Source organism: Leiobunum rupestre, chromosome 10 (genome assembly GCF_980474605.1).
Source record: "Leiobunum rupestre chromosome 10, qqLeiRupe1.1.hap1, whole genome shotgun sequence".
Classification (NCBI taxonomy): domain Eukaryota; kingdom Metazoa; phylum Arthropoda; class Arachnida; order Opiliones; family Sclerosomatidae; genus Leiobunum; species Leiobunum rupestre.
In genome coordinates, this window is record NC_143393.1 from 40,746,498 (window position 1) to 40,772,822 (window position 26,325).

A 26,325-nucleotide genomic window follows, 5' to 3' on the forward strand; every position below is an offset into this window, starting at 1 on the left:
AGAGGGACCAGCACTTGCTCCTTATCCGCCGAACCACTGAGTATCCGATCCATTCCTCCTCCGAAGAGAAACCGAGAACAATCACTACAATTATATTTCATTCGATATTTTTTTATTAATAGAAAATAATTCATTTCAAATTCGCTCGTTTACGCAAATTTTCTTCGCCGTTTTATTATACTAAACCGTAACAATGTCGAATTTTTATCGCGATTTTTAGAAGAACGAATTTGATATTCTATCGTTCAATCGTGATAAGTTTTTATACTTTTTTTCGTTAATTAATCCGTTTATTCGAAGATTCATCGTCTGACGAAAGGTGAATATGATTTTATCTTGGTATAATTTGCGTCTTGGCTTTTGGGAATAGCATGATTATTCGCGTTAATAATAAATATTAAAACTTTTTGTATACGATTTTAGAAGGCTAGAACGCCGTTTGAGGAGATAATTTTAATTAATTTGGTTTTAATTTAAGTTTCTATATTTTAAACTCGTCTAACCTCGGTGTCGTAGTCTTTCGCGGTTGGGGATAAGTTTAAAGGTTAAGAAACTTGACAATTATTAGGCCTAACCCTTTAGAAAATATTTGCGAAAAGCGCTTAAAGCGTCAGAAAAAAAACATTTATCGAATTTTTGTCATTTTTTCGAAGTGACTTGTAACGGTTACGTATTGGGTCCCGAACTGTAGCCTACCGATCGGTGATTGGCTCGGCTGATCTCCACGTCACAGTGGGGCTCGATTTCGATTGGACGAGCGGCTAATAAGTTAATCGGGGAATTTCGTCTAGGTGCTAAATAGACGAAGATCAATTAGAGAAAAAAAGAGTTAGCAATTCCGACGCCAGTCAATCCATTTATATCGTTCAAAACTTCCAAGAATCTGGAAAAATCCAGAATTCCACTGATCATTAACAGCTTTAGCTTATTTCGGGGGACAATCAACTTCGAATAATTTATTATGGGGGAATTTACAGGAGCTTACTTTGGCGCTTGGGAACTTTGTCTTAGACCATCTAAGAAGCCTCTAAAGAAGTTTCAAACTATGACCAAATAACCGGCGCAATAACCCGCTTAAGAGACAATTTTTTTAGCAAGCTCTATTCAAATTGATCTAACTTTTTCGGTGGTTCCACTTCTGAACGGTCTATCAGATCATTTTTTTTATGTTTTTTCCACGAGCTTACGGAAACAGTCCGTAAACTAAGTAATCGTTGTTTTACCTAATTTCAACTTTGAGCTTAAGTATAGTTCGTAAACTGAGAGGTCCCTGTTTTACAAAATTTCAAATTTAAGATTAAGTAAACAGTCTGTAAACTGAGTAGTCAATGTTTTACATAATTTCAACTTTGAGAAGTCGCTGTTTTACTAAACTTTGGTAAACAGTCCGTAAACTGAGTGGTCGTTGTTCTACATTATTTCAAATTGGCTCTTAAGTAAACTGTCCGTAAACTAATAAATCATAGTTCGGCCAATTTGAAATTTGAGCTTTCGTTAATAGTCCATAAACTGAGAGGTCACTGTTTTACAAAGTATCAACTTGGAGCTTAAGTAAGCAGTTTGTAAACTGAGAAGTCGCTGTTTTACTAAACTTTGGTAAACAGTCCGTAAACTGAGAAGTCGCTGTTTTACTAAACTTTGGTAAACAGTCCGTAAACTGAGAGGTCGCTCTTTTACAAAGTATCAACTTTGAGCTTAAGTAAACAGTCCATAAACTGAAAGGTCGTGGTTTTACAATATAGACTAATTGGGGTTTACGATAGCAATTGATATTTATGAGTTTATAAAAGTATAATGCAACCTCCCAAATGTATCAGAATTTATTGTTATATAGGTAGCTATCACGTGACGTCATAAATAATAATAATTTTTACGTACCCTTAGTACTTTACCAAAGATCCCTCTAAACCTTATATTTCCAATAGAATAATTTCATGCTCAAATGTTTTAATGTGAATTGAATCGTGGATTTTTACAGTTGAATGTACGACCTCCAGTTTTTATTGAAAGAAACGCTAGTTTTCTCAAATAGGTAACGAGGCAAAAATGTTGTCTATACTGACTAGATTACAAGGCTATGCATAACGTGGCGTACGTGGCTGCAGGCGTTATACGGAGCACTATAAATATTATCATTTTTTCAGTGGGTTTTCCAATGAATATTCAATTGTTGGATGATGAAATTTCCTTCTTTTCTTATGGCAGCTAAGATAGTTTAATCTTTAATTCTAGTCAGGTCCACATTCAACACGCTAGACATCGACATATTCGTTAAAACTATATATATATATATATATAGATATATATATATAAAGTTATTAGTTTTTTGTGTGAAATTAGTGGAATTTTCAGACAGATTTAATGATATCGCTAAAATCCCCCCCCCCATCTTAATTAATTTGAACGGCCTACTTATGATTTTCGACGCCCAGGAATGCGAGTAGCAAAAAAAATGGTGGGAAAAGTTGTAAAGCTGGTTTCCTTTTGTATTACCGCTGTTTCGCGGCGATTGTAGTTTCTGTTTTTATCATTCCAGGAAAATATTATCACATTGGAGTGTCTTCCCCTCCCTTACCAGGGATAAATTACTCGAGGGGCGTGGTTTTTATTCCGGGGCAAACACTAGGCGAACAGGCTGATACACACTTATTCTCTAGTAACCCGAATACGTTCCTGGTGATAATAAAGTTTTCTATCGGAAATCGTGTTTAAAGTGATATATTATTTATAACGTAATTTAATTAAAATTTAATCATTCTTTACCCAACAAGCGTGTGTCTAATATAATGTAAAAATAGTTGGTGATAGAGAAGTACTAAAAACAAATAAATACTCTGGCTTACATTACAGGGAGTAGAGCTTCCAATGGCAAACTGAGCAGGTTATTCAGATATCTGAAGATAATCAGTTACTCAGATCAGATTGATCTTTTATATTCCGCTTATCCAGCAAACTGATTTCTAATTGTATCTGATTCATAATGCCAAAGTAGCCAATCTGAACTGATCTGCTATAAATCATCTCATCAGATCCAGTTAGCTGAACAGTTATCTGACTTCAACGATTGGTTTAATATTCTGGAAAGTGGATCAAAGACAGCTAGGTTAAGAAGTATTAACATTAGTTTCGGGTTTAAACTATCTGCGCGTATCAACTGATCTGATATAATCTGAGCGTAAAATCTGATATGATCCACCTAATTCTGGCGGAACCCCAACTCATTTTTTTGTTATCTTAAGGGGGAAGACTACAGTGGCCATTTGTCTACTTTCGCGCTATTTCAAGCTGAACACTTATTTTTGTATTTTAATTTATTAAATTAATATTTATGTGTAGAACAGCCTCTGGTTTAGTGACTAAAATAATTTTGAAATTTTGAAATTCAATAGTAATTATGTTATTACGTTTTAATTCGGACCCCCGGAGCTAAACAAGTTGGGCAAACGCCCAAACTACCCTACAATTTAGTAGTTGTAAAAACAGAACCGTTCAACTTGAACGAAAAATAGGTTTTTACAGTATTCTTACCCTTAAAAGACTCTTGACACAAACAAAGATGGCCGCGGATAGATTTTTTTTCAATAGGAAAAAACATGGGTGACGTCGTGTGACGTAGAACTGTTAGCTCCCTAAAGGACACGTGAAAAGATGCAAATTTGACTAGATTTGACTTTTATTTATCCCAAAAAAGCTAAAGTGTAATTAACGACGAGTGGTTATAGTAATTTAAAACGTTTCGATCATTTCAAATATTTATAAGTATTAAAAAATGAACGCTTATTACAAATATTGTGGGGTAAATTTACTATTACCGAAAATATCCGCGGCCTTAGTTTCACCTGATGCTAATTTTTTAAGCGGTGCATTTTAACGAGGTTTAAAAAAGCGTAGATCCATTTTCATAAAAGTTACATTTTTAACAAATTTGCGTATTTTTCTAATTAGATTTAATTTAAAACATTTACTATGTACTTCTCCAAACATAATCGACTGTTTTTTTTGTGGGTTTTAACTATTCGCGAGTAATTGTTATATATTAACGGCGTCGTGTCTATTTCAGATTGAAATTTGAACGTCGAAAAATAACAAACATCATGTTGAAATCGTCAGCGAATTCCGTAATGCGTCGTCGAAGCCTGTCAATTGAAGCTCAAGATTCTTATTGGCTAATACTAACACGCCCTCTGTCGCCGGCCAATCTGAAACTGGGACTGTTGCTTCTGCTATTGGTGAACTTTCTCTCGACGCCCCAAACGGAGGCCGTCAGCGACGAATGCCACTTGCGACCGGTCATCCACGTGCTGCGCCACCCCGGTTGCGTGCCCAAGCCAATCCCGTCGTTCGCTTGCCAGGGCACCTGCTCCTCCTACGTCCAGGTAACGCCTTCCGCCCCTTCCGCCGCCCTTAGCGCGTGGCCTCTCTTAAGGACGATGATCGCTGATGGCCGTCGACATTTTCAGGTTTCGGCTTCGAGATTCTGGCAAGTCGAAAGATCTTGCATGTGTTGCCAGGAAATGGGCGAGCGAGAAGCGACGGTGGGCATTTTCTGCCCCAAGTCCACGCCTCGATTCAGGAAGATTATCACCAGAGCGCCCGTGGATTGCATGTGCCGCCCCTGCACGGCCGTCGACGAGTCGAGCGTCCTGCCAGAGTTGGAATCTAGGCTCACCGAAAGCAACGAAGTTCGCGACATCTCCGTCATTTAAATCTCTCCTCCCTTTCCCGAAACCTTCCATTCAATTCAATCGTTCACTTCTCGCTTAGGTCCAGGAGCGACGAGTTATTCAGTGGTGCCAAAAAAATTATTATTTACTTTCGTTTTTGTTTTTTTTTGTTTTACCATTTGGTACTAAAATGGCGGAAAAGGCGGGAGATATCGCGGTGCCGCCCATACCCGCCATTTTGAAAAATGGGCGTAATCTAAAAATATGATTGGCTGTCGGTTAGACACAGCCAACGAATCCAAACAACGCGTGGTATTTTATTGTTAACTAACTTAATTACTCGGTTAATTTTTATAAGTTAATTAATATTTTTTTCATTGTTGCGCTTTACCGCGGTTCAGGTTTTAAAAATGGCGCGGGTCTCTCGCGGCTTTTTCGTGTGGATTCAGTTATATTTTATTCAAATGAAAACACCAAAAATATTGATAAGCTTGAAAGTGAGATAAATAGTTATTTTATGAATGTATATTGTAATAACTATTGTTTTAATTGTGATGTTTTTGGCCATGCAATGGTAACAATTGATTTTACAATCACGCCTAAGGTGTAATACATGCGCTAAATAAATGTTGTATTATAATTTATATTTCAATTCAAATGGGAAATATACTGTTATTGGTATTTAAAGGTTTTTGGCCATTGATTAGGTGTAAGATATCAACAAAATGTATTTATTTATATTTAATATTAAGTACATTAATATAGATTAATATATTTTGAAATCTGACATCACGGGGGTGACGAAAAGTCTAAGACCGCCTCCGATTTTCCTTTCCCCGCCCTCTGGTGACGATGCCCGCGGAAAATCATTCTTTTTTACAATATTTAACATTTTTGATATAGCCTATCTACAAGTATGACATACAAATATGTAATTTAATAACAATTAGAAATTAATTACGTTTTAAGTTTACGATCATGTTAAGTTATAAACTATTAATGATTCTAATCATGTGTTTTGTTCGAGCATCCTTCAAATAATTTTGAAGATTGAAAATAAGCAATAATTCAGGTTTTCAAATTGAGAAATTTCTTCAAGGATTCTTAAGCTTTCGATCATATTTTTTTCATTTTCTGTAATTTGCATATACGTTCGATTTAGCGAAAGTTTTGAAGAAAAAAAAACCCAAGCCCATTTAACAAAATTTTACGTATATTACCTGGGTTTCAAAAAAAATAGTAACATCAGAAGCACATAATAGTTCACTTACAAGAGAAGTATTCATTTAACGCGTGTGTCACTATGTAAATGTGTAATAATTACAATTCATTATATTTTGAAATACCAGTGGGAGCTTGTGAAGGTACTTGGGTCGAGCGAATCACATTAGCAGTATACGACGGTGGATACTTCTCTCGTAAGAGATATTAATATACTTCTGATAACACAGAACTGCCATTTTACCTCCAAATTGTAAAGTTTAGCAGATAATCACAGAACAGTTCACATCGACATCACTATCAATATAGTCAGCCATTTTTTTTCATATAGATAAAATATTTGCGCTCAACTTTTCATATAGATAAAATATTGGCGCCCAACTTTTCATATAGATAAAATATTGGCGCCCAACTTTTCATAGATAAAATTTTAGCGCCCAACTTCTCATATAGATAAAATGTTGGCGCCCAACTTTTCATATAGATAAAATATTGGCGCCCAACTTTTCATATAGATAAAATATTGGCGCCCAACTTTTCATATAGATAAAATTGGCGCCCAACTTTTCATAGATAAAATGTTGGTGCCCAACTTCTCATATAGGTAAAATGTTGGCGCCCAACCTTTCATATAGATAAAATATTGGCCCCAACTTTTCATAGATAAAATGTTGGCCCCCAACTTCTCATATAGATAAAATGTTGGCGCCCAACTTTTCATATAGATAAAAAATTGCGCCTAACTTTTCATATAGATAAAATATTGGCGCCCAACTTCTCATATAGATAAAATATTGGCGCCCAACTTTTCATAGATAAAATGTTGGCGCCCAACTTCTCATATAGATAAAATGTTGGCGCCCAACTTTTCATATAGATAAAATATTGGCGCCCAACTTCTCATATAGATAAAATGTTGGCGCCCAACTTTTCATATAGATAAAAACATTGCGCCTAACTTTTCATATAGATAAAATAATTGCGCCTAACTTTTCATATAAATAAAATATTTGCGCCCAACTTTTCATATAGATAAAATATTTGCACCCAACTTTTCATATAGATAAAATATTTGCGCCCAACTTTTCATATAGTTAAATATTTGCGCCCTACTTTTCATATAGTTAAATATTTGCGCAACACTTTTCATATAGAAAAATATTTTCACCCAACATTGCAGAAATTGGCCAAAGCTACTACTCTACAGATTGCATTTCCTTCAAGTTTCATGTTTGTAGGGCCGTTTTATCCCAAATCTGTTCAATATGGTGGAAACACGGTAATAATTATAATAATAATAAACAGCTAGTCTAATACCCAAGGCACCACCTTAGGCCTAAGTCGTCTAGCGACTTTTAAAGCCTTAATACAATGCGTAGGAGGGTGGTGGCAAGCCCGTCATGCCACGCGAGCCAACAGCTCGCTACACTAACTATTACCGTTAACCTCTACATTAAGTTACTATGGAAAGGGAAAACCGAAGAATTCTGGACCAAACCCCTTTAACCAGTGAGGAGATAAGTTAAAAACTCAACGCGGAGGAAAGAAAAATGACGTCACCTTCAAAGTATCGTGAATTTAGTATCATTTTCAGCACACAAATATATAGGCCCCCGAGGCTACTTGGGTTGAAATCATCGCGAAAAATGTTTTATTAAAACTATTGAGTCATCAAAAGGTCGCCGAACAAATCACCTCGAAGACCAGAAAGACCTTGGCCCATAAGAGACGCGATTTAAGAGGAAGCCCTTTTCTTCGGGGATTCTCGGCTGGTTATTATCCCCGGTTGAAAGTAACCGGCACGAAGTTGGGGATCTTTTGAAAATATTTGTAGGCCCGCAAACTCGAATGTCCCCACCCACACCGCCAGAGGATCTCCGACTTCGCCCGCCGAGCACGATCTCGTCTAAACATTCACGCCATTTATACAAATTCTTCCTTCATGATCAGTATCGTAGATAATCGACGCGTTTGACGAAATATCGGAGGTTTTGGCGAATAACGATTTTGTTATAAAAAAACCCAAGCCCTACAAAATGGATCAAGTTACCAGGTTAGTTGGTTTTTCTTCATTTAGGATGTATATATTTTTTATATAGAGTTGGTGTATAAGGAAACTTAACGTCGTTTTCCAAATTACCTTTAAGGGAATTATAACTTTTAGAAATTCTAGTTCCGATATGGGCCGCTACCTTCTATGACTACTGATATAATAATTATAATAATCAGCTAGGCTATTACCATAATTAAATGAAACGAAGTTATCAGACTGCTATACTCCTCATGTTGGAGGCGTTTTCCTTATGAAGTTACATTTTGACTTCGAATTTTAAATTTTGCGCGCTCCTAGGCCGAAAAAAAAAGTTTTTGTTTTTATGAAACGATTTTTTTTATAGAAATAGCTATACCAACAATTCCCAAGTGCAATTTATCACGTCAAAAGATGGAAATTAGGTTTTATTTGACTCGATTTTCTCATCAGTTTCATCAGGAAAACGCCCTGCGATTCTGAGCGCTATTTCAATAACTTCGGTTCATTTATTTCTGCTAATACCTAAGGCAACACCTTAGGCCCAAGTCAGCTAGCGAGTTATATTTTCGGCTCTACTTAGTGGTTAATTGCTGAGGTAGTTCCTTTAAAAAACCCCATTGAAGGTTATATTCCCTTTAAATATGCGTGAATGAACTCAAGCCAAAGATGTTAAAACAATGACGTTAGTGCAATACCAACTGTAAAATTCAAATCCCAATTAATATTCTATCAAATATAAATGTTCTTATTGAACAAGTTAGTTTTAATAATGTCTGCGGGATTCGCAGTTGAGTGAAAAGCAGACGACGATGGTTCTTTGACCTATGACGTCAGCTTAGGGTTCGGCTTTGTTGCGAATCTTCTAAGTTTTATTAACTCGTTAGATGGCGATGGTATTCGTTAAACTCGCTTATTCATCACGATATTTTTAGGTCACTTTTGATTGCCGTAACATTTTGGGTTTGTTACGATGGGTTGGTATGGTCCATGCCCATGGCCGGAGTGAGCACTGTGCGAGACGCCCTCAAGCCGGAATCCTTTATGAGGGTCAATGAAACGGAGATGGCCAATTTTATGCGCCTGTCTCATTTGACCAAGTACTTCTTCCCTGGTCCGTTGTCCATCTTCAGGCCGGCGTACCGATTGCCTTCTCAGTTCTTGACCGATATGATGCCCGTCACCAATTTCAGCCAGTTCGGTCGGGCCACTCGGGTCGAACTTCCCAAACCCAAGGACAGTGACGTCACTTTGCTACCACCCACTACAAGACAATCCGTAGATGAAGAAGAATTCAAACCAGATGTCAATGTTGTTGCCTTAGCTCCTATTTCCAAACCCACCATAGAGGACGATCAACCCAAAGCCAAGGTCGAAATTGTCACCTTAGATCCTTCCCCTTCTAAACCCAGTGTAGAAGACGAACAACCCAAACCCAAGGTCAAAATTGTCACCTTAGATCCTTCCCCTTCTAAGCCCAGTGTAGAAGACGAACAACCCAAACCCAAGGTCGAAATTGTCACCTTAGACCCTTCCCCTTCTAAGCCCAGTGTAGAAGACGAACAACCGAAACCAAAGGTCGAAATAGACACATTCGAACCTTCCCTTTCTAAGCCCAGTGCAGAAGACGAACAACCCAAACCCAAGGTCAAAATTGTCACCTTAGATCCTTCCCCTTCTAAACCCAGTGTAGAAGACGAACAACCCAAACCCAAGGTCGAAATAGACACATTCGAACCTTCCCTTTCTAAGCCCAGTGTAGAAGACGAACAACCCAAACCCAAGGTCGAAATTGTCACCTTAGACCCTTCCCCTTCTAAGCCCAGTGTAGAAGACGAACAACCCAAACCAAAGGTTGAAATAGACACATTCGAATCTTCCCTTTCTAAGCCCAGTGTAGAAGACGAACAACCCAAACCCAAGGTCAAAATTGTCACCTTAGATCCTTCCCCTTCTAAACCCAGTGTAGAAGACGAACAACCCAAACCCAAGGTCGAAATAGACACATTCGAACCTTCCCTTTCTAAGCCCAGTGTAGAAGACGAACAACCCAAACCCAAGGTCGAAATTGTCACCTTAGACCCTTCCCCTTCTAAGCCCAGTGTAGAAGACGAACAACCCAAACCAAAGGTCGAAATTGTCAACTTAGAGTCTTCCATTTCTAAGCCCAGTGTAGAAGACGAACAACCCAAACCCAAGATCAAAATAGACACATTCGAACCTTCCCTTTCTAAACCCAGTGTAGAAGAACAACCCAAACTTAAGTTCGAAATAGACACATTCGAACCTTCCTCTTCTAAACCCAGTGTAGAAGACGAACAACCCAAACCCAAGGTCGAAATAGACCCATTCGAACCTTCCCTTTCTAAGCCCAGTGTAGAAGACGAACAACCCAAACCCAAGGTCGAAATTGTCACCTTAGACCCTTCCCCTTCTAAGCCCAGTGTAGAAGACGAACAACCCAAACCAAAGGTTGAAATTGTAATCTTAGACCCTTCTTCCCCTTCTAAACCCAGTGTTGAAGACGAACAACCCAAACCCAAGTTCGAAATAGACACTTTAGAGCCTTCTTTTTCTAAGCCCAGTGTAGAAGACGAACAACCCAAACCCAAGGTTGAAATAGACACATTCGAATCTTCCTCTTCTAAACCCAGTGTAGAAGACGAACAACCCAAACCCAAGATCGAAATAGACACATTCGAACCTTCCTCTTCTAAACCCAGTGTAGAATATGAACAACCCAAACCCAAGTTCGAAATAGACACATTCGAATCTTCCTCTTCTAAACCCAGTGTAGAAGACGAACAACCCAAACCCAAGTTCGAAATAGACACATTCGAACCTTCCCTTTCTAAACCCAGTGTAGAAGACGAACAACCCAAACCCAAGGTTGAAATAGACACATTCGAATCTTCCTCTTCTAAACCCAGTGTAGAAGACGAACAACCCAAACCCAAGTTCGAAATAGACACATTCGAACCTTCCTCTTCTAAACCCAGTGTAGAAGACGAACAACCCAAACCCAAGTTCGAAATAGACACATTCGAACCTTCCCTTTCTAAACCCAGTGTAGAAGACGAACAACCCAAACCCAAGGTTGAAATAGACACATTCGAATCTTCCTCTTCTAAACCCAGTGTAGAAGACGAACAACCCAAACCCAAGATCGAAATAGACACATTCGAACCTTCCTCTTCTAAACCCAGTGTAGAAGATGAACAACCCAAACTCAAAATCGAAATAGCCACACCAAAACCTTCCCTTGGCAAACCCACCGTAGAGGACGATCAACCTAAGCCCAAATTGGAAATAGTCACCTTAGAGCATTCCCTTTCTAAATCCAGTATAGAGGACGAGCAACCCAAACCAAAGGTCGAAATAGTCACATTGGTTCCTTCCACTTCGCGGCAAAATGAAACCCAGAAGCAGCCCAAGGCTGCATCGTTACCTAAATGGCCTGAAGGTGAGACCAAACCCAATTTGGAAATCACATTGGCTACTTCGAAACCAATCGAAGGTGATAAGGAGAGCAAGTCCCAATTAAGAAACGTCATTGAAAACCCCAAGAAGGAGTCCAAGATTATTCGATTATTGTCGTTGAAGTTTGTGTCCAACGCGAAACCAATCGGGGTCGTCATCAATGGACAGAGAGCCTAAAGGACAGACAGCGACGCCTTAAATTATAAGCTATATAGATATTACTTATTGAATATCCTCGTATCCTGTTCAGTATTTTAAAATTATCGCGAAAAATTCTTTAAATTTTGTAGTTTTGTTTTGTAAAGTACATACTTCACTATTTTTACATAAATATTCATGATAAAAATAAAGTCGTTTTGAATATCCCTTGTTGAATTAATCTAATACAGCCACTTTTAGTGGGCTAGGTTAGCGATAAAGTGTGAAATTTCAGTTGGCCACGTGCTTTCCGAAATTTCAGTTAGTTCGTCAATGACGAGATAGATGGCGCCAGCTACTCCAAGCAGAAGATTTTCCGTAGCCTCGTGTTTCCGTTCCGCTCGATCACCCGCCAAATGGGAAAACTAGGGGACTAGTGGTTTTCCTATTGTTGTTTAGATTTATAAAAGCTTTCATCTAGATTTAATATTTTTAATTTCTTATAATTATCAATTCTTGTGTGTTTTTTTTTTCTTGTGTTAGTAGGTCAGAATTTAAGTGAATTTAGTCTTCAATGTCATTTCCTTAATTTTAAAATTTTTTTATCAAGTTTATTTTGAGCGATGCGTTCATAAGTAACAAAGCTACAACATTACTTATGTATAAAGAATGCTACTTATTTCTAAAACTTTTACTATGACAAATCTACGAGATCAGGTATCATCATAAGTAACATTATTAATTAAGTATGAAACAATTGATATTCCATGTAAATCATTACGTGGCTGTGTGTCGCGGTTAGCCATTCTTAAGCAAGAGGAGCCGGGTGCGATCCCAACTTGTGGCACTGGGTGAAAACTCGGAACAACTTCTTCCGCGTTGAGTTTGCAAGTTCTCTCCCCATTGGTTTAAGGGGTTTTCCCCCGAGATCTTCGGTTTCCCCTTCCATAAAAACTAGTTGAGGTTAACGGTAATAGTTAGTGTAGGGAACTGTTGGCTCGCGTGACATGAAGGGCTTGCCACCACCCTCCAACGCATTGTAACCAGGCCACCCGAATTAATGGCTTTAAAAGTCGCTCGATGACTTAGGCCTAGGGTGGTGCCTTGGGTATTAGCCTAGCTGATTATTCAAAACTAAAAATTAAATTTATTTAATGTTACCTTCGAGCACTACCAATGGCGGGTATTTTTAGGCCTCCGCTTAAAATATAGTCCGATAAATAAAGTGATCTGTGTGAAATATTATTAGATTAGAGTCAGGTTAAATTTATTGTCTGCCACTGATACGAAGTAAGAGCTTGCATAAAAATTCGTATTTTCATCAAATTATTTTCCCACTTAAAAATTGAATGTAAAGTAAGTACCTCAACCACCGTCATTAAAAATATCATGGCAACCCTGTTTTAAAAGATTTTACAACTAAGCACCAACGATTGAACAGAAAACAGCAAATGTTTCTACTTAAATTAACATGGTGGTTTTTCAGCGCGAGATTTAGTGCAAAGTCCGTAAGTTACTGGAGATAATGTTAGATTCGTGGGTGCTATTATTTGAAAATTGCGCCTTAAAGAAATGGTAAAGGAATAAGGTCATCTATAATAATTTAGTTTTTCGAATGTTTATTAATATTAAATGGTGACCGCTTTATTAGTATCAGTTAACATTGATTTCTTACTTACAAATATTTTACTACTTATCGTCGCCGTTAAAACCAAACCACGTAACTTGAGATACGTGGTTTTGTAAAAATTGACACATTTAGATTCTACACCCTAATTTACGCATATAACATTAAAAACATTAATGGGTTGCGATTGGATTTCTTTTTTTAAATCGAGAAAACATTTAAAGTTAAACGTATCTTTGATATTCACAACTTATTTCGTACAAAAGCACGTTTCTTGCTTATTTTCAGCTCCTATCTCACTTCATGACGCGAAACCACGTATCTCTAAAAATTCCCCTTTAGCAAAATATTTTTAAATTAAAATCCTCATGAATTCAATATTGAAACGAAATTATTTAACTATAAAATTAACTCGCGTGTAAAAACCTAACACGTGATTTCACAAGTCCCTGCAAAATTAAAAATCCATTTTTCTCAAAAAGGCCACCGAAAAGATACGTGGTTTTGTTTTAACGGCGACGTTATGATAGTGAAGGTGTTTGAAAAATTGCCGGGTCAAATGATGTAATCTGAAAACCAACTCGACTAGTTTCCATAACAACCGACGAGAAATCATAACAAAACCAATATTTTTCCGGCCACAGACGGCTTGAATTACGAAGGATTCTTGTTCAAATAAAAATGGTTGGTTAATTTAAAGTTTTAATTATAAACTAAGTCGATATATTGTTTAAACTTTCAATGGCGATCGTTAGGGAATTAGAAATATCAAAGTTACTACGTTTTGCGTCTTTAAAATTGCGCTACATCAAAGATAGGCGGCTATAACAGTCGCGGCGCCATTACGGGGGAATAATGTTTATCCATAGTCGAATTAGAATGGCGTACGTCATCTTACGTTTGGCCTTGGACGCGTCAATACCCCCAAATCCGATTTAATTAGTCGTCGCCTAACTCGAAACGTGACCGAGAGATGTCGCTTCGTTCGTTTAAAAATGTTTTGTTTACAGAAAATTTAGGTATAACACTTCGCGAGTCCAACTTCACGGAGTCGGTAAAAATATACGCGAATCGATGACGTAGCCGGGTTTCAACGTGTATAGTTGAAAGAGAAGTCATTGGGCTGAATAAGAACCGGTCTTTTTCGTAGATCGGAATAACGTAGGCAGCATCGCGAGTATATTGTGGGAAATCTAGGTGGCGCTGCTAGTCGCGTGTTCCCGTTTCCCTCGGCTGCGAGTCAATGTGGCACGCTATTCAACTGCAGCAGACCTTAGATTGTCGGAACTAGACGCGGGCTGACGCTGTGTATTCTTTATGGTAATAACGCGTTTTTTTAAGAAGAACCGCGGGTTTAGTCTACCAGAATTTTTTTATACTCGAAAGTTTAAATATATTTTCAAAAAGTATCGATGATTTTCTATTTTAATAATCGCGATTAATAATGCGATCGTCTATTCCGTTAGCGCGTGTTTTAACGGATACAATTTCAAATATTTGAATATTTTTCGCGTCAAACCCGGAATTAGTGAGATAAATAAGTAAAAGATAAATATGTCAAAAGTTCGTTGGGATTGTGTGGATCGCGCCGTTTCGACGTGCTTTCGCAGGATCGGCCGATTTATCGGGAACCACCCGGGCTATTTCGTGATCGTACCATTGCTACTGGCCGGTCTCTTAGTGACCGGCGTCCAAAGGATAATCTACGAGGATGACCCCGAGTATTTGTTCAGCCCCGAGAATGGCCGTTCCAAAACTGACCGCAACATCATTGAGGAACTGTTCCCTTTCAACAATTCGGACTTCGATATCGGGAGGATGACCAAACCGGGTCGTTTTGGACGGGTCATAGTTCAAGCCAAGGATAAAGGTTCGGTTCTTCGCAAGATTGTTTTCGACGATGTCCAAGCTCTCGACGAACTCATTCATAATATTTCAGTCAAGTTTGAACGCAAGTTTTACAGATACACGGTGAGTTTTTCGACTTTCGTGGGTTAGGGTTTGTGTGCTGGCCAATTGGGTTCCAGGTTCCCAAAATCTACCAGGCACCGCGAAAAAGGGGAGACCGGTAGAAATTCCCGTGGCCCATTCAGCCTGTGGGCCCGAGTTAACTAGCTAACTAACTAATCAGCTAGGCTAATACCCAAGGCACCACCCTAGGCCTAAGTCATCTAGAGACCATTAATTATTTTTGTCTCTCTTCCGGGTTCATTTGTCCCTTAATTATTTTATACCGGGCCACAGAAACGCTAACGTTTGTTAAAATATCATCTTTATAAGATAATTTTCCGTTTTCGAGCCGGTTTTTCGTATTAACTCGCGTATTATTGAGAAATCCACTTTTCTATATACTAAAATAACGCCTCTAAAATTAGACCGAATACTTTGGATTTTTCTACGTAAATTAACGTGGACGTTTTATCGCGTGAGCTCTAGCTAATACTCAGAAAATTGTGAGGTCATTGTAATATTTTTTTTAATTTAACAGTCGACGTTCTTTTAAATAATTGGCTGAGAATTTGCTTGACTTGTAATGTAGATTTAGAGATGTGAATTGAACCCTTATAGCCTCTTTAACTTCTTTTTATTGGGTGGCTTAATTCGACTGTTAAAATGGGTCAAAACTAGGGTATTATTACCAAGTTAGTTCTCTATTGCAAATATCCTAAGCTAGAACCTGAAAATTTTACGCGAAATCGTAAAAAATTGACATCTTATCGATATAAACCTAAAATATCTTGTACCTTTAGTGATTTTATTAAAATATCTAGAATTTTGTGATAGCAGAAGTACATAAGACGTCGTTTAAGAGAAGTATTCGTTTCCCTAAAGGTCATATAATATCTTCGTAAAACTATTAAATAGGGGAAAATATGAATTTACACATAAGAATAAGTTTTTTTTTTTTTACTTTTCATAACACCAGGAGCATTAATACACTAGTAAAATTTCCACCCGGAAATTTGCACGGTTTTGAACCTAAGTTTAACCTGCTTAGATATATTATTATCATAAGTATACATTATATTTCTTAAGGGATAAGTATTCACCAATGACGCAAAAACGAAGCGTATACCCTGGATATTTTTCCTCCAGAACGCGTCACGAACTAAAATTTGCCGTCAATACAGTCCGCTTGAATATGAAAAATGTAAAAATTTCAGAAAATCATTATAAAAATTATTATCCACAGCATTTGTTTTCATCCAACAAAAATATCGAACAATTTCATTTGGATATTAGCCTAGCTGATTATTATTATTATTATATTTGAATTAGCAGTAATGGCAGATGGATACTTATCTGTAAGAGTATCTTATATACTTCTGAAACTTCGAAGTAGGAAAAACGCAACGCTCGTAACAGATAAGACGTTCTATTAAGGAATCTCGCGAAGCGTTGTATCAGGAAAAGTGCTTTTTACGGGCCAATTACGTTTATATTTAGTTTATTTCGAAGAACTTGTAACGAATACTTGTTCGAAAATTGTCGGAATTCTTAAAAAAAAACCACTTTGCAGGATACAATGGTTTGCGCGTGAAACCACTGTCAGAAATCGGAAGCGGTACAACGGGTATATTTGGAAAAATTAAAGCAGGAATACGATTCGCTTTATAATTTCTAATTTTAACTTCCATATTTATAGTTCATTCTTTTTCTTATTTATACCAAAAGTATATAATATAATTTTACGAAATAAGAATCTATTAGGGATTGTAAGGGTTTCCGAACGTGACCCGGGAAGTCAGGTATTCCCTGATTTTCATCCGATTTAGGCGGTTCAGGGTGGGCAGGTTTTTCACAAAAATGTTTTTCCAAAAATTAATAAAACACTTTTCTTTGGTTAGTAATTGGTTAAGAACGAATTAGAAAATTTAGGAAAAATAGTCTTAAGCCCGTTAAGTTGGACACCAACGAAACACATGATGACGATACCGTTGAGTATTTCAAACTACGATTTTTTAGTAGAAAACATTCAAAATCTACTACTTTTTAGTAGAAAACATTCAAAATCTAGTATTTTTAGTAGAAAACATTCAAAATCTACTACTTTTTAGTAGAAAACATTCAAAATCTATTATTTTTAGTAGAAACATTCAAAATCTAGTATTTTTAGTAGAAAACATTCAAAATCTATTATTTTTAGTAGAAAACATTCAAAATCTACTATTTTTAGTAGAAAACATTCAAAATCTATTATTTTTAGTAGAAAACATTCAAAATCTACTATTTTTAGTAGAAAACATTCAAAATCTACTATTTTTAGTAGAAAACATTCAAAATCTACTATTTTTAGTAGGAAACATTCAAAATCTACTATTTTTAGTAGAAAACATTCAAATTTTACTATTTTTTAGTAGAAAACATTCAAAATATACCATTTTTTTGTAGAAAACATTCAAAATTATTATTTTTTACACCATCGAATATACATTTAATAAAGCCAGCTTACGGGTTTTTTTTTTAAAGAACATGATTCAAGCCAATAGAGTAAATTATATATAAATAATGGCACCAAAATGGCGGCCACAAACTAAGCTATGGAGTGCTACTTCCAGTTAGTTAGATGGGCCCGGCAGAAAGAAGGGCCCCACAAGCAGGCTTATTAAGGGCCCTATACGACAGGGGCCTATCGCATCGTACTTCGCCAGCACCACATCTTCACAGTTGGTGACATAAGGCCAAACCTAACGTAAATTGCCCTGGTACCTGTAGTCTTTGTATGGCGTTGCACTGAACTCTTAAGAGATACTAATATATTTATGTTTTGGTAACATTTAGGACATCTGCTCGAAAGCGGGAGGAATATGTTTCGAGAACACTATCCTGGACTTCGCGGACCGGATGGGGGCCATCGAGAACAAAACCTTCATGTTGGAATATCCGCTGATGACCGATAAGTTAACCTTGAGGCCTCTGTTTTTGGCGGCGTACCTGGGCGGCGCTGAAGTGGACGACTTGGGCTATTTGGAATCGGCGGCCGCCATCAACTTGATGTACTACTTGGACACGACCAACGAAGAGGACGTGGACAAGGCCATCCTCTGGGAGAACACCTTCCTAGAAGTCACGATGAACGCCGATTTCGAGCACATCGAGATAACCCAGTTCGTCTCGAGTACCTTGCAAACCGAGCTGGAGCGCAACAACCAGAGTGTGCTGCCCTTCTTCAGCATTACCATCTTGATTATGTTGATCTTCTCGGTGGTCACTTGCATGATGACCGATTGGGTTCGTAGCCGACCATGGCTGGGCGTTCTGGGTTGTCTCTCGTCTTGTTTCGCTGTCGCCGCTTCCTTCGGGCTCACCATGTACTGCGGGCTACCGTTCATCGGGATTAACATGGCGGCTCCGTTCCTCATGCTGGGTGAGTTCATTTGTTATATTACATTTTTGAGCGATCCTAATTGGTTGGCGTAACGTGGGACTCGCGATTTGTATGTTTTTAAGTCCAAAAGCGTTTTCCATTTGCGAAGGTAGATATTATACTGCTCCCAAATCTTTGGTGTACTTCGGTGGAATATCTTCAAAGTTTGTTCGTGTAGTAGTAACGTGGGACTCGCGATTCCAGCTTTTTAATTCCAAAAGCGTTTCCCATTTGCGTATTTAGATTTTATACTACTCCAAATCTTTGGTGTACTTCGGTGGAATATCTTCAACCGTTTCCTCGTGTAGTAGTAATGTGGGACTCGCGATTCCAGCTTTTTAAGTCTTGTAGCGTTTTCCATTTGCGTATTTAGATTTTATACTACTCCCAACCTTTGGTGTACTTCTGTGGAATATCTTCAACCGTTTCTTCGTGTAGTAGTAATGTGGGACTCGCGATTCCAGCTTTTTAAGTCCAAAAGCGTTTCCCATTTGCGTATTTTGATTTTATACTACTCCAAATCTTTGGTGTACTTCTGTGGAATATCTTCAACCGTTTCTTCGTGTAGTAGTAATGTGGGACTCGCGATTCCAGCTTTTTAAGTCCAAAAGCGTTTCCCATTTGCGTATTTTGATTTTATACTACTCCAAATCTTTGGTGTACTTCTGTTGAATATCTTCAACCGTTTCTTCGTGTAGTAGTAATGTGGGACTCGCGATTCCAGCTTTTTAAGTCTTGTAGCGTTTTCCATTTGCGAAGTTAGATTTTATACTGCTTCAAATCTTTCGTGTTCTTCGATTGAACATCCTCGAAACTTTGTTCGTGCAGTAGTAATGTGGGACTCGCGATTGAGTGTTTAGGTTTCTCCATGCGTGCTTTTGAGAATATTTCGTACAACCATTACGCTAAATTTATCTTCAATTTTTGGCTGGGAATAGAAAAGTAACATTCGAGAGGGAGTGTTTCCAGCGCCATTGACGTTCTTCAGTAAAATATTTGCCGTTTTACTGTTGCTAAGACGACCTTATTAATAACAAATGTGTAGTTTTCACGTGACGTGGAATCGAAGGTCACTCCCAATTAGACCTTACCTTTAATCCACTACAGCCATCCTAATGAAATTGTTTTTCAAACCTTTCTTTAAAAAGGAGTTGAAGGCTTTCAATGGGTACAATTATCGGGGTTTAGGTTTGAAGAATCGGGTTAAGCTCTCGCTAGAAAACGTCGAAGTGGAACGTGCGAGATTGTAGACTTCGTGTTATCGTGCGCAGACTGTTTCCTCTTCGTGTTTCTAAGGCGCTCTTAATCTGAGTGCATTTTAACGTAGTGTGGACCCATTCTTAGAAATATTTAGAACGATAAAATGAATATGGATATAGCATTTTCGCGTGATACTTAGTTACGGTGTACCATATGTACACATAAATATTTTTCGTGTACTTACCGTGGCTTCGGTGTAAAGGCACGTTGATTTTATTTGGTGTTATTTCGTTCGAATTTAAACTAGGCCTAACCTAAGATAATTCATTTTTGGGTCCGGTAATTTTAACCACTATATATTCCCAGTAATTGGCCCCACTATATATTCCCAGTAATTGGCCCCACTATATATTCCCAGTAATTGGCCCCACTATATATTCCCGGTAATTGGCCAAACTATATATTCCCGGTAATCTTCCCCACTATATATTCCCGGTAATCTTCCCCACTATATATTCCCGGTAATTGGCCCCACTATATATTCCCGGTAATCTTCCCCACTATATATTCACAGTAATTGGCCCCACTATAAATTACCGGTAATTTTCTCCACTATATATTCCCGGTAATTGGTCCCTATATATATTCCCGGTAATTGACCCCACTATATATTCCCAGTAATTGGCCCCACTATATATTCCCGGTAATTGGACAAACTATATATTCCCGGTAATCTTCCCCACTATATATTCCCGGTAATCTTCCCCACTATATATTCCCGGTAATTGGCCCCACTATATATTCCCGGTAATTGGCCAAACTATATACTCCCGGTAATCTTCCCCACTATATATTCACAGTAATTGGCCCCACTATAAATTACCGGTAATTTTCTCCTATATATATTCCCAGTAAATGGCCCCACTATAAATTACCGGTAATTTTCCCCACTATATATTCCTGGTAATTTGCCCCACTATATATATTCCCGGTAATTTTCTCCACTATATATTCCCGGTAATTGGTCCCTATATATATTCCCAGTAAATGGCCCCACTATAAATTACCGGTAATTTTCCCCACTATATATTCCTGGTAATTTGCCCCACTATATATATTCCCGGTAATTTGCCCCACTATATCTACTCCCAATTATTTGCCCCACTATATATTCCCGGTAATTTGCCCCACTATATACATCCCCGGTAATTTCCCCCACTATATATTCCCGGTAATTTACCCCACTACATATTCCCGGTAATTTTCCATTTACCTGCACCTTTTTCATAAAAATGGAAATTTATAATTTTATTAAATGACTATTTTTCCATTTTTATAGGATAATTTTTATTAAAAAATTCTATTGCCGGAAATTTTGTTTTGTCTAAAAAATGTAAAAATTTATGTCCATAAAAAGGTAGCTGTATTAAACGAGCCTCTACAATTTATAGAGTATTCATTAGCCGCCTCCGTACAGAAATATTCTCTCAAAAAGGGCGGTTCAAGTCGATAAATTCTCCGTGGACGCGAGCGCGTTATGCGGGTTTGCCCACCCGCACGGCGTAACTAAACCTTGAAATACTTTCTCTCTCGCCGTTCACTTCGAAAATATATTCATATTCACCTTTCCATTCTGATATATTCGTTCATTCATTGATTTTAAAATTTTTCCAATTTAAAACTTAATTTAGCTGGTAGAAATAAGGAAAACTAATAGAAAAAAGCTATTTTTTTCCTCGAGTTTATTTTAAGCCAAGACTAAATTTAGAAACGACATTTTCATTATAACGTATTATATGAAACAATTTCAATTCGGAGCATAACCAAATAACAAGTTTAAATCCATTATTAATTTAAGAATATGGTCGAAATTTAACTAATATTTTTCAGAATTGATTGATATGAATCATATAATGCATTTCAATGACTCAATGAATATGAAAAAAACACAGTTTTTATAATAATTATATTTCAGAGGAAACTCAAATAAAAGATGTCAATTGAATCTAATTAAGAGTAATTCTAACCAATTTAATAATTGCCCCTTTCTAACAAAATTTAATAACTGCCCCCATCTCACTAAATTAATAATTGCCCCCATCTCACTAAATTAATAATTGCCCCATTTTAGCTAACTTAATAATTTTCAATGGCGACTTGTTTAATAATATTCCCATTGCGACTAGTTTAATAATATTCCCATTGCGACTAGTGTAATATATTCCCATTGTGACTAGTGTAATATTTGCCCATTGCGACTAGTGTAATATTTGCCCATTGCGACTAGTGTAATATATTCCCATTGCGACTAGTGTAATATATTCCCATTGCGACTAGTGTAATACATTCCCATTGCGACTAGTGTAATATATACCCATTGCGACTAGTGTAATATATTCCCATTGTGACTAGTGTAATAATATTCCCATTGTGACTAGTGTAATAATATTCCCATTGTGACTAGTGTAATAATATTCCCATTGCGACTAGTGTAATAATATTCCCATTGCGACTAGTGTAATAATATTCCCATTGCGACTAGTGTAATAATATTCCCATTGCGACCAATGTAATAATATTCCCATTGTGACTAGTGTAATATTTTCCCATTATGATTAGTGTAATATATTCCCATTGCGACTAGTGTAATATTTGCCCATTGCGACTAGTGTAATATATTCCCATTGCGACTAGTGTAATATATTCCCATTGCGACTAGTGTAATACATTCCCATTGCGACTAGTGTAATATATACCCATTGCGACTAGTGTATTATTTACCTATTGCGACTAGTGTAATATTTACCTATTGCGACTAGTGTAATATATTCCCATTGTGACTAGTGTAATAATATTCCCATTGTGACTAGTATAATAATTGCCCATTGCGACTAGTATAATAATTGCCCATTGCGACTAGAATTAAATTTAATTTTAAATAAAAATAATTTAAAATACTTGAATCGTTATTTATCAACCATCTCCCGAATTGAAAGTAATTATAAAAATATATTTGGAAAACCTTCGATGGAAATTTACCAAGGCGGAAGTGACGGTGTTAATCCACTTCCTGTATATATATTTTGTTTGATGTAGTTAAAGTCCACCAAAAATGAAATCAACATAATTATCAGAGTGATTAAAACGAGTAGCCCAAAAACGAATAGAAAGGTAAATAAAATAAACGCAGTTTAGTCTTCTTCGTCATTCGATTTTACTGACCCGGAAACCTAGCCCAAACTACCCCGTACGTCACTGTGTAGACTAGCGTAGCCGCTGGGTCGAAATATTATAGTAGCAAACCCCCTTTTCCCGTTTAAGACAATACCCCCCCCCTCCTTTTTTTCGGGCGGGGGGCGATGTCTTTAAGATGGCGCAGGTCGTTATGGGACTGGCACTAGGTGGCGCAATCTGCCTTCATTTCTAATTTCATTCGTGGCTGTTCGCGTTGGATGAGAGCGTTCAGCGTGACGGTCTAACGGGTTTTGTCGTCTTTAAATAAAAATAGGATGATAAAAATGATATTAAGCCTTAGACGGTTTCAAAAATCTCTACATTTTTAGTTTTGGATACGAAATTTTAATTAAGCTTAAATAGGTGTAGAAATTTTGTATAGAAAATAGCAGGTTTTTAATGTTTTCTACTAAAAAATCATACTTTAAACTTCAAAAGTAGAATTATTGTGCAAGAAATGTTGTTGAACTTACTTGTTAAAACCATTGGAAAACTTTGTATTCAAAACCCCGTTTTCAAAATTGACACTTCGACCAGGTTGGGGTCAGGGTGGAATTAAAGTCATTAAAATTTCGCTAGATGACTTAGGCCTAAGGTGGTGCCTCGGGTATTAGCCTAGCTGATTATTATTATTTATTATTTTTACCCCAGGCTCCGGGTTGGGGTCAGGTACCCCGTCAGATCTCGAAACTGTGATCGTCATCCATGTTTAAACATTATATTATATTATATATGTGTATTGCATTTTATAATTATTTAATTTTAATATATAATTATAATTTTGTAATATAATTACTGTAACATTATATGAAATTATATTTTAAATTATTACCGTGGACGCCCGCAGAAATGTTTTCTAAAAGGTGGTAATCTTCATATCTTTATTAGAGTATTAATAATAATTAATAATAAGATTATGATAATAATATAGCATAATATTTGTATAAGGACGTTTGGTATATTGATTTGGGTTTCTTGATAACATATTCTGGTCTTTTGTAGATGGCCCATTTTCATTTAATGGTTTTAATGGCTCTAAAAGCCATTGTTCTAGTTAATTGTTTTTAAGAGACAATAGCTTAAACATTCTGATCTATTTTATTTATATAATGCGATGAAAGGGTTCGCGGATTGTATACCTTATTTGGTCCCACTTTGGAAATCGTTTACCCTTGACACCAGTTGTCCATTTGAATAGCGGATATGTCCAATTATAGGATTCATAATAGAATGGTACTAATAAGCGAAGCAAATCATTGTTTCTACTATGATCCCTTCAAAAAGTTTACAATAATAATATAATAATCAGCTAGGCTAATACCCTTGGCAGCACCTTGGGCCCAGGTGAGCTAGCCACTTTTAATGCCTTTAAATTATGTGGCCGTATAGTAGGAATTTAATACAGATTACAGATTGAGTTATATTAACAGGGTACCAGTAGAAAATCTTTTTACTTTTCATGTTTTCAGAAAAAAAAGTCGTTTATTTCAATAATTATCGTTAATTTTATCGAATACCAAATTGAAAGTGAACTGTTTAGTCAAGTCTAAAGCTAGTTTTGTCTCGTCAGGCGGTAAGGTGTTCCACTTTAGCGCAAAACGTCGATTTTTTCCCGAACTTACTCAATCAGGAAGTTTTTGGCTTTCTAGAAACTGCAGAAAATAAAATACCTTTTTAGTTTAATTTCTGGTAAATTCCCAATAATAATTTTACTAAGAACATTTTTTAACAAGTATGTTCTAGTTTTCTGTATCCCCGTAACAGATCTCCTTTATGGCATTTGATTAAAACAAGCCTTTTATTTGATTTTGAAATTTTACAATTTCCTTTTTGGTTGCTTAAAAAAATCTTGTTTTTTTTTCTGGAAAAACCTTGTAGAAATGTTGATACTATACAAGATATGACTATAGCTCTACCACGATGACAAGTAACCTTGGACGTTGAAGAGCTGTTTGATTTATGTCAGGCTGCGCCAAGGTTGCACCTATCCTTTAGTCCTGGCTATTTCGCGATTTCTAGAAGAATTTTACGTTTGTAACACACGGGTGCTAGATCACGTACGAGTTTGACGACCTTGTCCAAGTACTTGCGTTCTCAATCCATTTTGTCTACAATCCCTTTAGTGTAACGATGGCATCCGTTCAGTCTGGTTCCATCATCAACAAACATTATCGATTTTACTCCTTCGTGCACTCTTATCTTCGCCGAAATCAATTCCAATCCATTAGCTGTTTGTATTTTGAGATATCTTACTATATCTATACGATATACACATTCCAAATCGGGATAGTTTGATCGCTTGATGAATTTAAATGATGCTAGTTTTAATGATTTTGTGAGACAGTTTAGTGTTTGTTGAAATTAAACATAATTCAGATTTTTATCACTAATTTATAAATTTGCACTTAATTGTTGAAGATTACTCAATTTGCATTTAATTTAGATATTAAAACGACAGTTTATTTTTTTGCTGCTATTACAAATTTGTATGTAGTTTAGTTCATTTCTACTATAATAATTGTGTCCGCAAATTAGATGTTTGAGGCTATAATGGGTCCGCAAATTAGATGTTTGAGGCTATAATGGGTCCGCAAATTAGATGTTTGGTGCTATTGGGTCCGCAAATTAGATGTTTGGTGCTATTGGGTCCGCAAATTAGATGTTTGGTGCTATTGTGTCCGCAAATTAGTTGTTTGATGCTATAGTGTGTCCACAAATTAGATGTTTGATGTTATAATGTGTCCGCATATTAAATGTTTGATGCTATAGTGTGTCCGCAAATTAGTTGTTTGGGCCCAGGTGAGCTAGCCACTTTTAATGCCTTTAAATTATGTGGCCGTATAGTAGGAATTTAATACAGATTACAGATTGAGTTATATTAACATGGTACCAGTAGAAAATAATTTTGTCCGCAAATTATATGTTTGAGGCTATAATGGGTCCGCAAATTAGATGTTTGGTGCTATTGTGTGTCCGCAAATTAGTTGTTTGATGCTATAGTGTGTCCGCAAATTAGTTGTTTGATGCTATAGTACGTCTGTATATTAGTTGTTTGATGCTATAGTGTGTCCGCAAATTAGTTGTTTGATGCTATAGTGTGTCCGTAAATTAGTTGTTTGATGCTATAGTGTCCGTAAATTAGTTGTTTGATGCTATAGTGTGTCCGTAAATTAGTTGTTTGATGCTATAGTGTCCGTAAGTTAGTTGTTTGATGCTATAGTGTCCGTAAGTTAGTTGTTTAATGCTGTAATGTATCGGTAAATTATTTGTTTGATGCTATAGTATGTCCGCAAATTGGTCCATTGATGCTATACTGAATCAGCCGGTTTTGGGTACAAAATTATATTTCTTTATATGCGGAGTA

The 26,325-nt window shown here is 36.8% G+C and overlaps 3 protein-coding genes across 3 annotated transcripts in view; all 3 read left to right on the top strand.

Moving 5' to 3' along the window:
• Positions 1–259: 259 nt before the first annotated feature.
• On the top strand, positions 260–5,192 carry Burs (Cuticle-tanning hormone bursicon). Its single transcript, XM_090160601.1, has 3 exons — positions 260–319; positions 4,061–4,376; positions 4,461–5,192. Exons 2-3 carry the CDS (start codon positions 4,095–4,097, stop codon positions 4,704–4,706), a joined length of 528 nt encoding a protein of 175 aa, XP_090016727.1. The 5' UTR covers positions 260–319; positions 4,061–4,094; the 3' UTR covers positions 4,707–5,192.
• A 2,734-nt stretch (positions 5,193–7,926) lies between these two features.
• On the top strand, positions 7,927–11,658 carry LOC149925866 (uncharacterized). The gene is made up of 2 exons (XM_090160435.1): positions 7,927–7,938; positions 8,850–11,658. Exon 2 carries the CDS (start codon positions 8,905–8,907, stop codon positions 11,569–11,571), a length of 2,667 nt encoding a protein of 888 aa, XP_090016561.1. The 5' UTR covers positions 7,927–7,938; positions 8,850–8,904; the 3' UTR covers positions 11,572–11,658.
• A 2,577-nt stretch (positions 11,659–14,235) lies between these two features.
• Ptr (patched domain-containing protein) overlaps positions 14,236–26,325 on the top strand; it is a 66,334-nt gene continuing 54,244 nt past the window's right edge. Inside the window, exons 1-2 of the mRNA XM_090160334.1 lie at positions 14,236–15,130; positions 17,942–18,527. Of these exons, the coding sequence (XP_090016460.1) occupies positions 14,714–15,130; positions 17,942–18,527 (1,003 nt within the window). The 5' untranslated portion in view covers positions 14,236–14,713. The remainder of the gene's footprint in view (positions 15,131–17,941; positions 18,528–26,325) is intronic.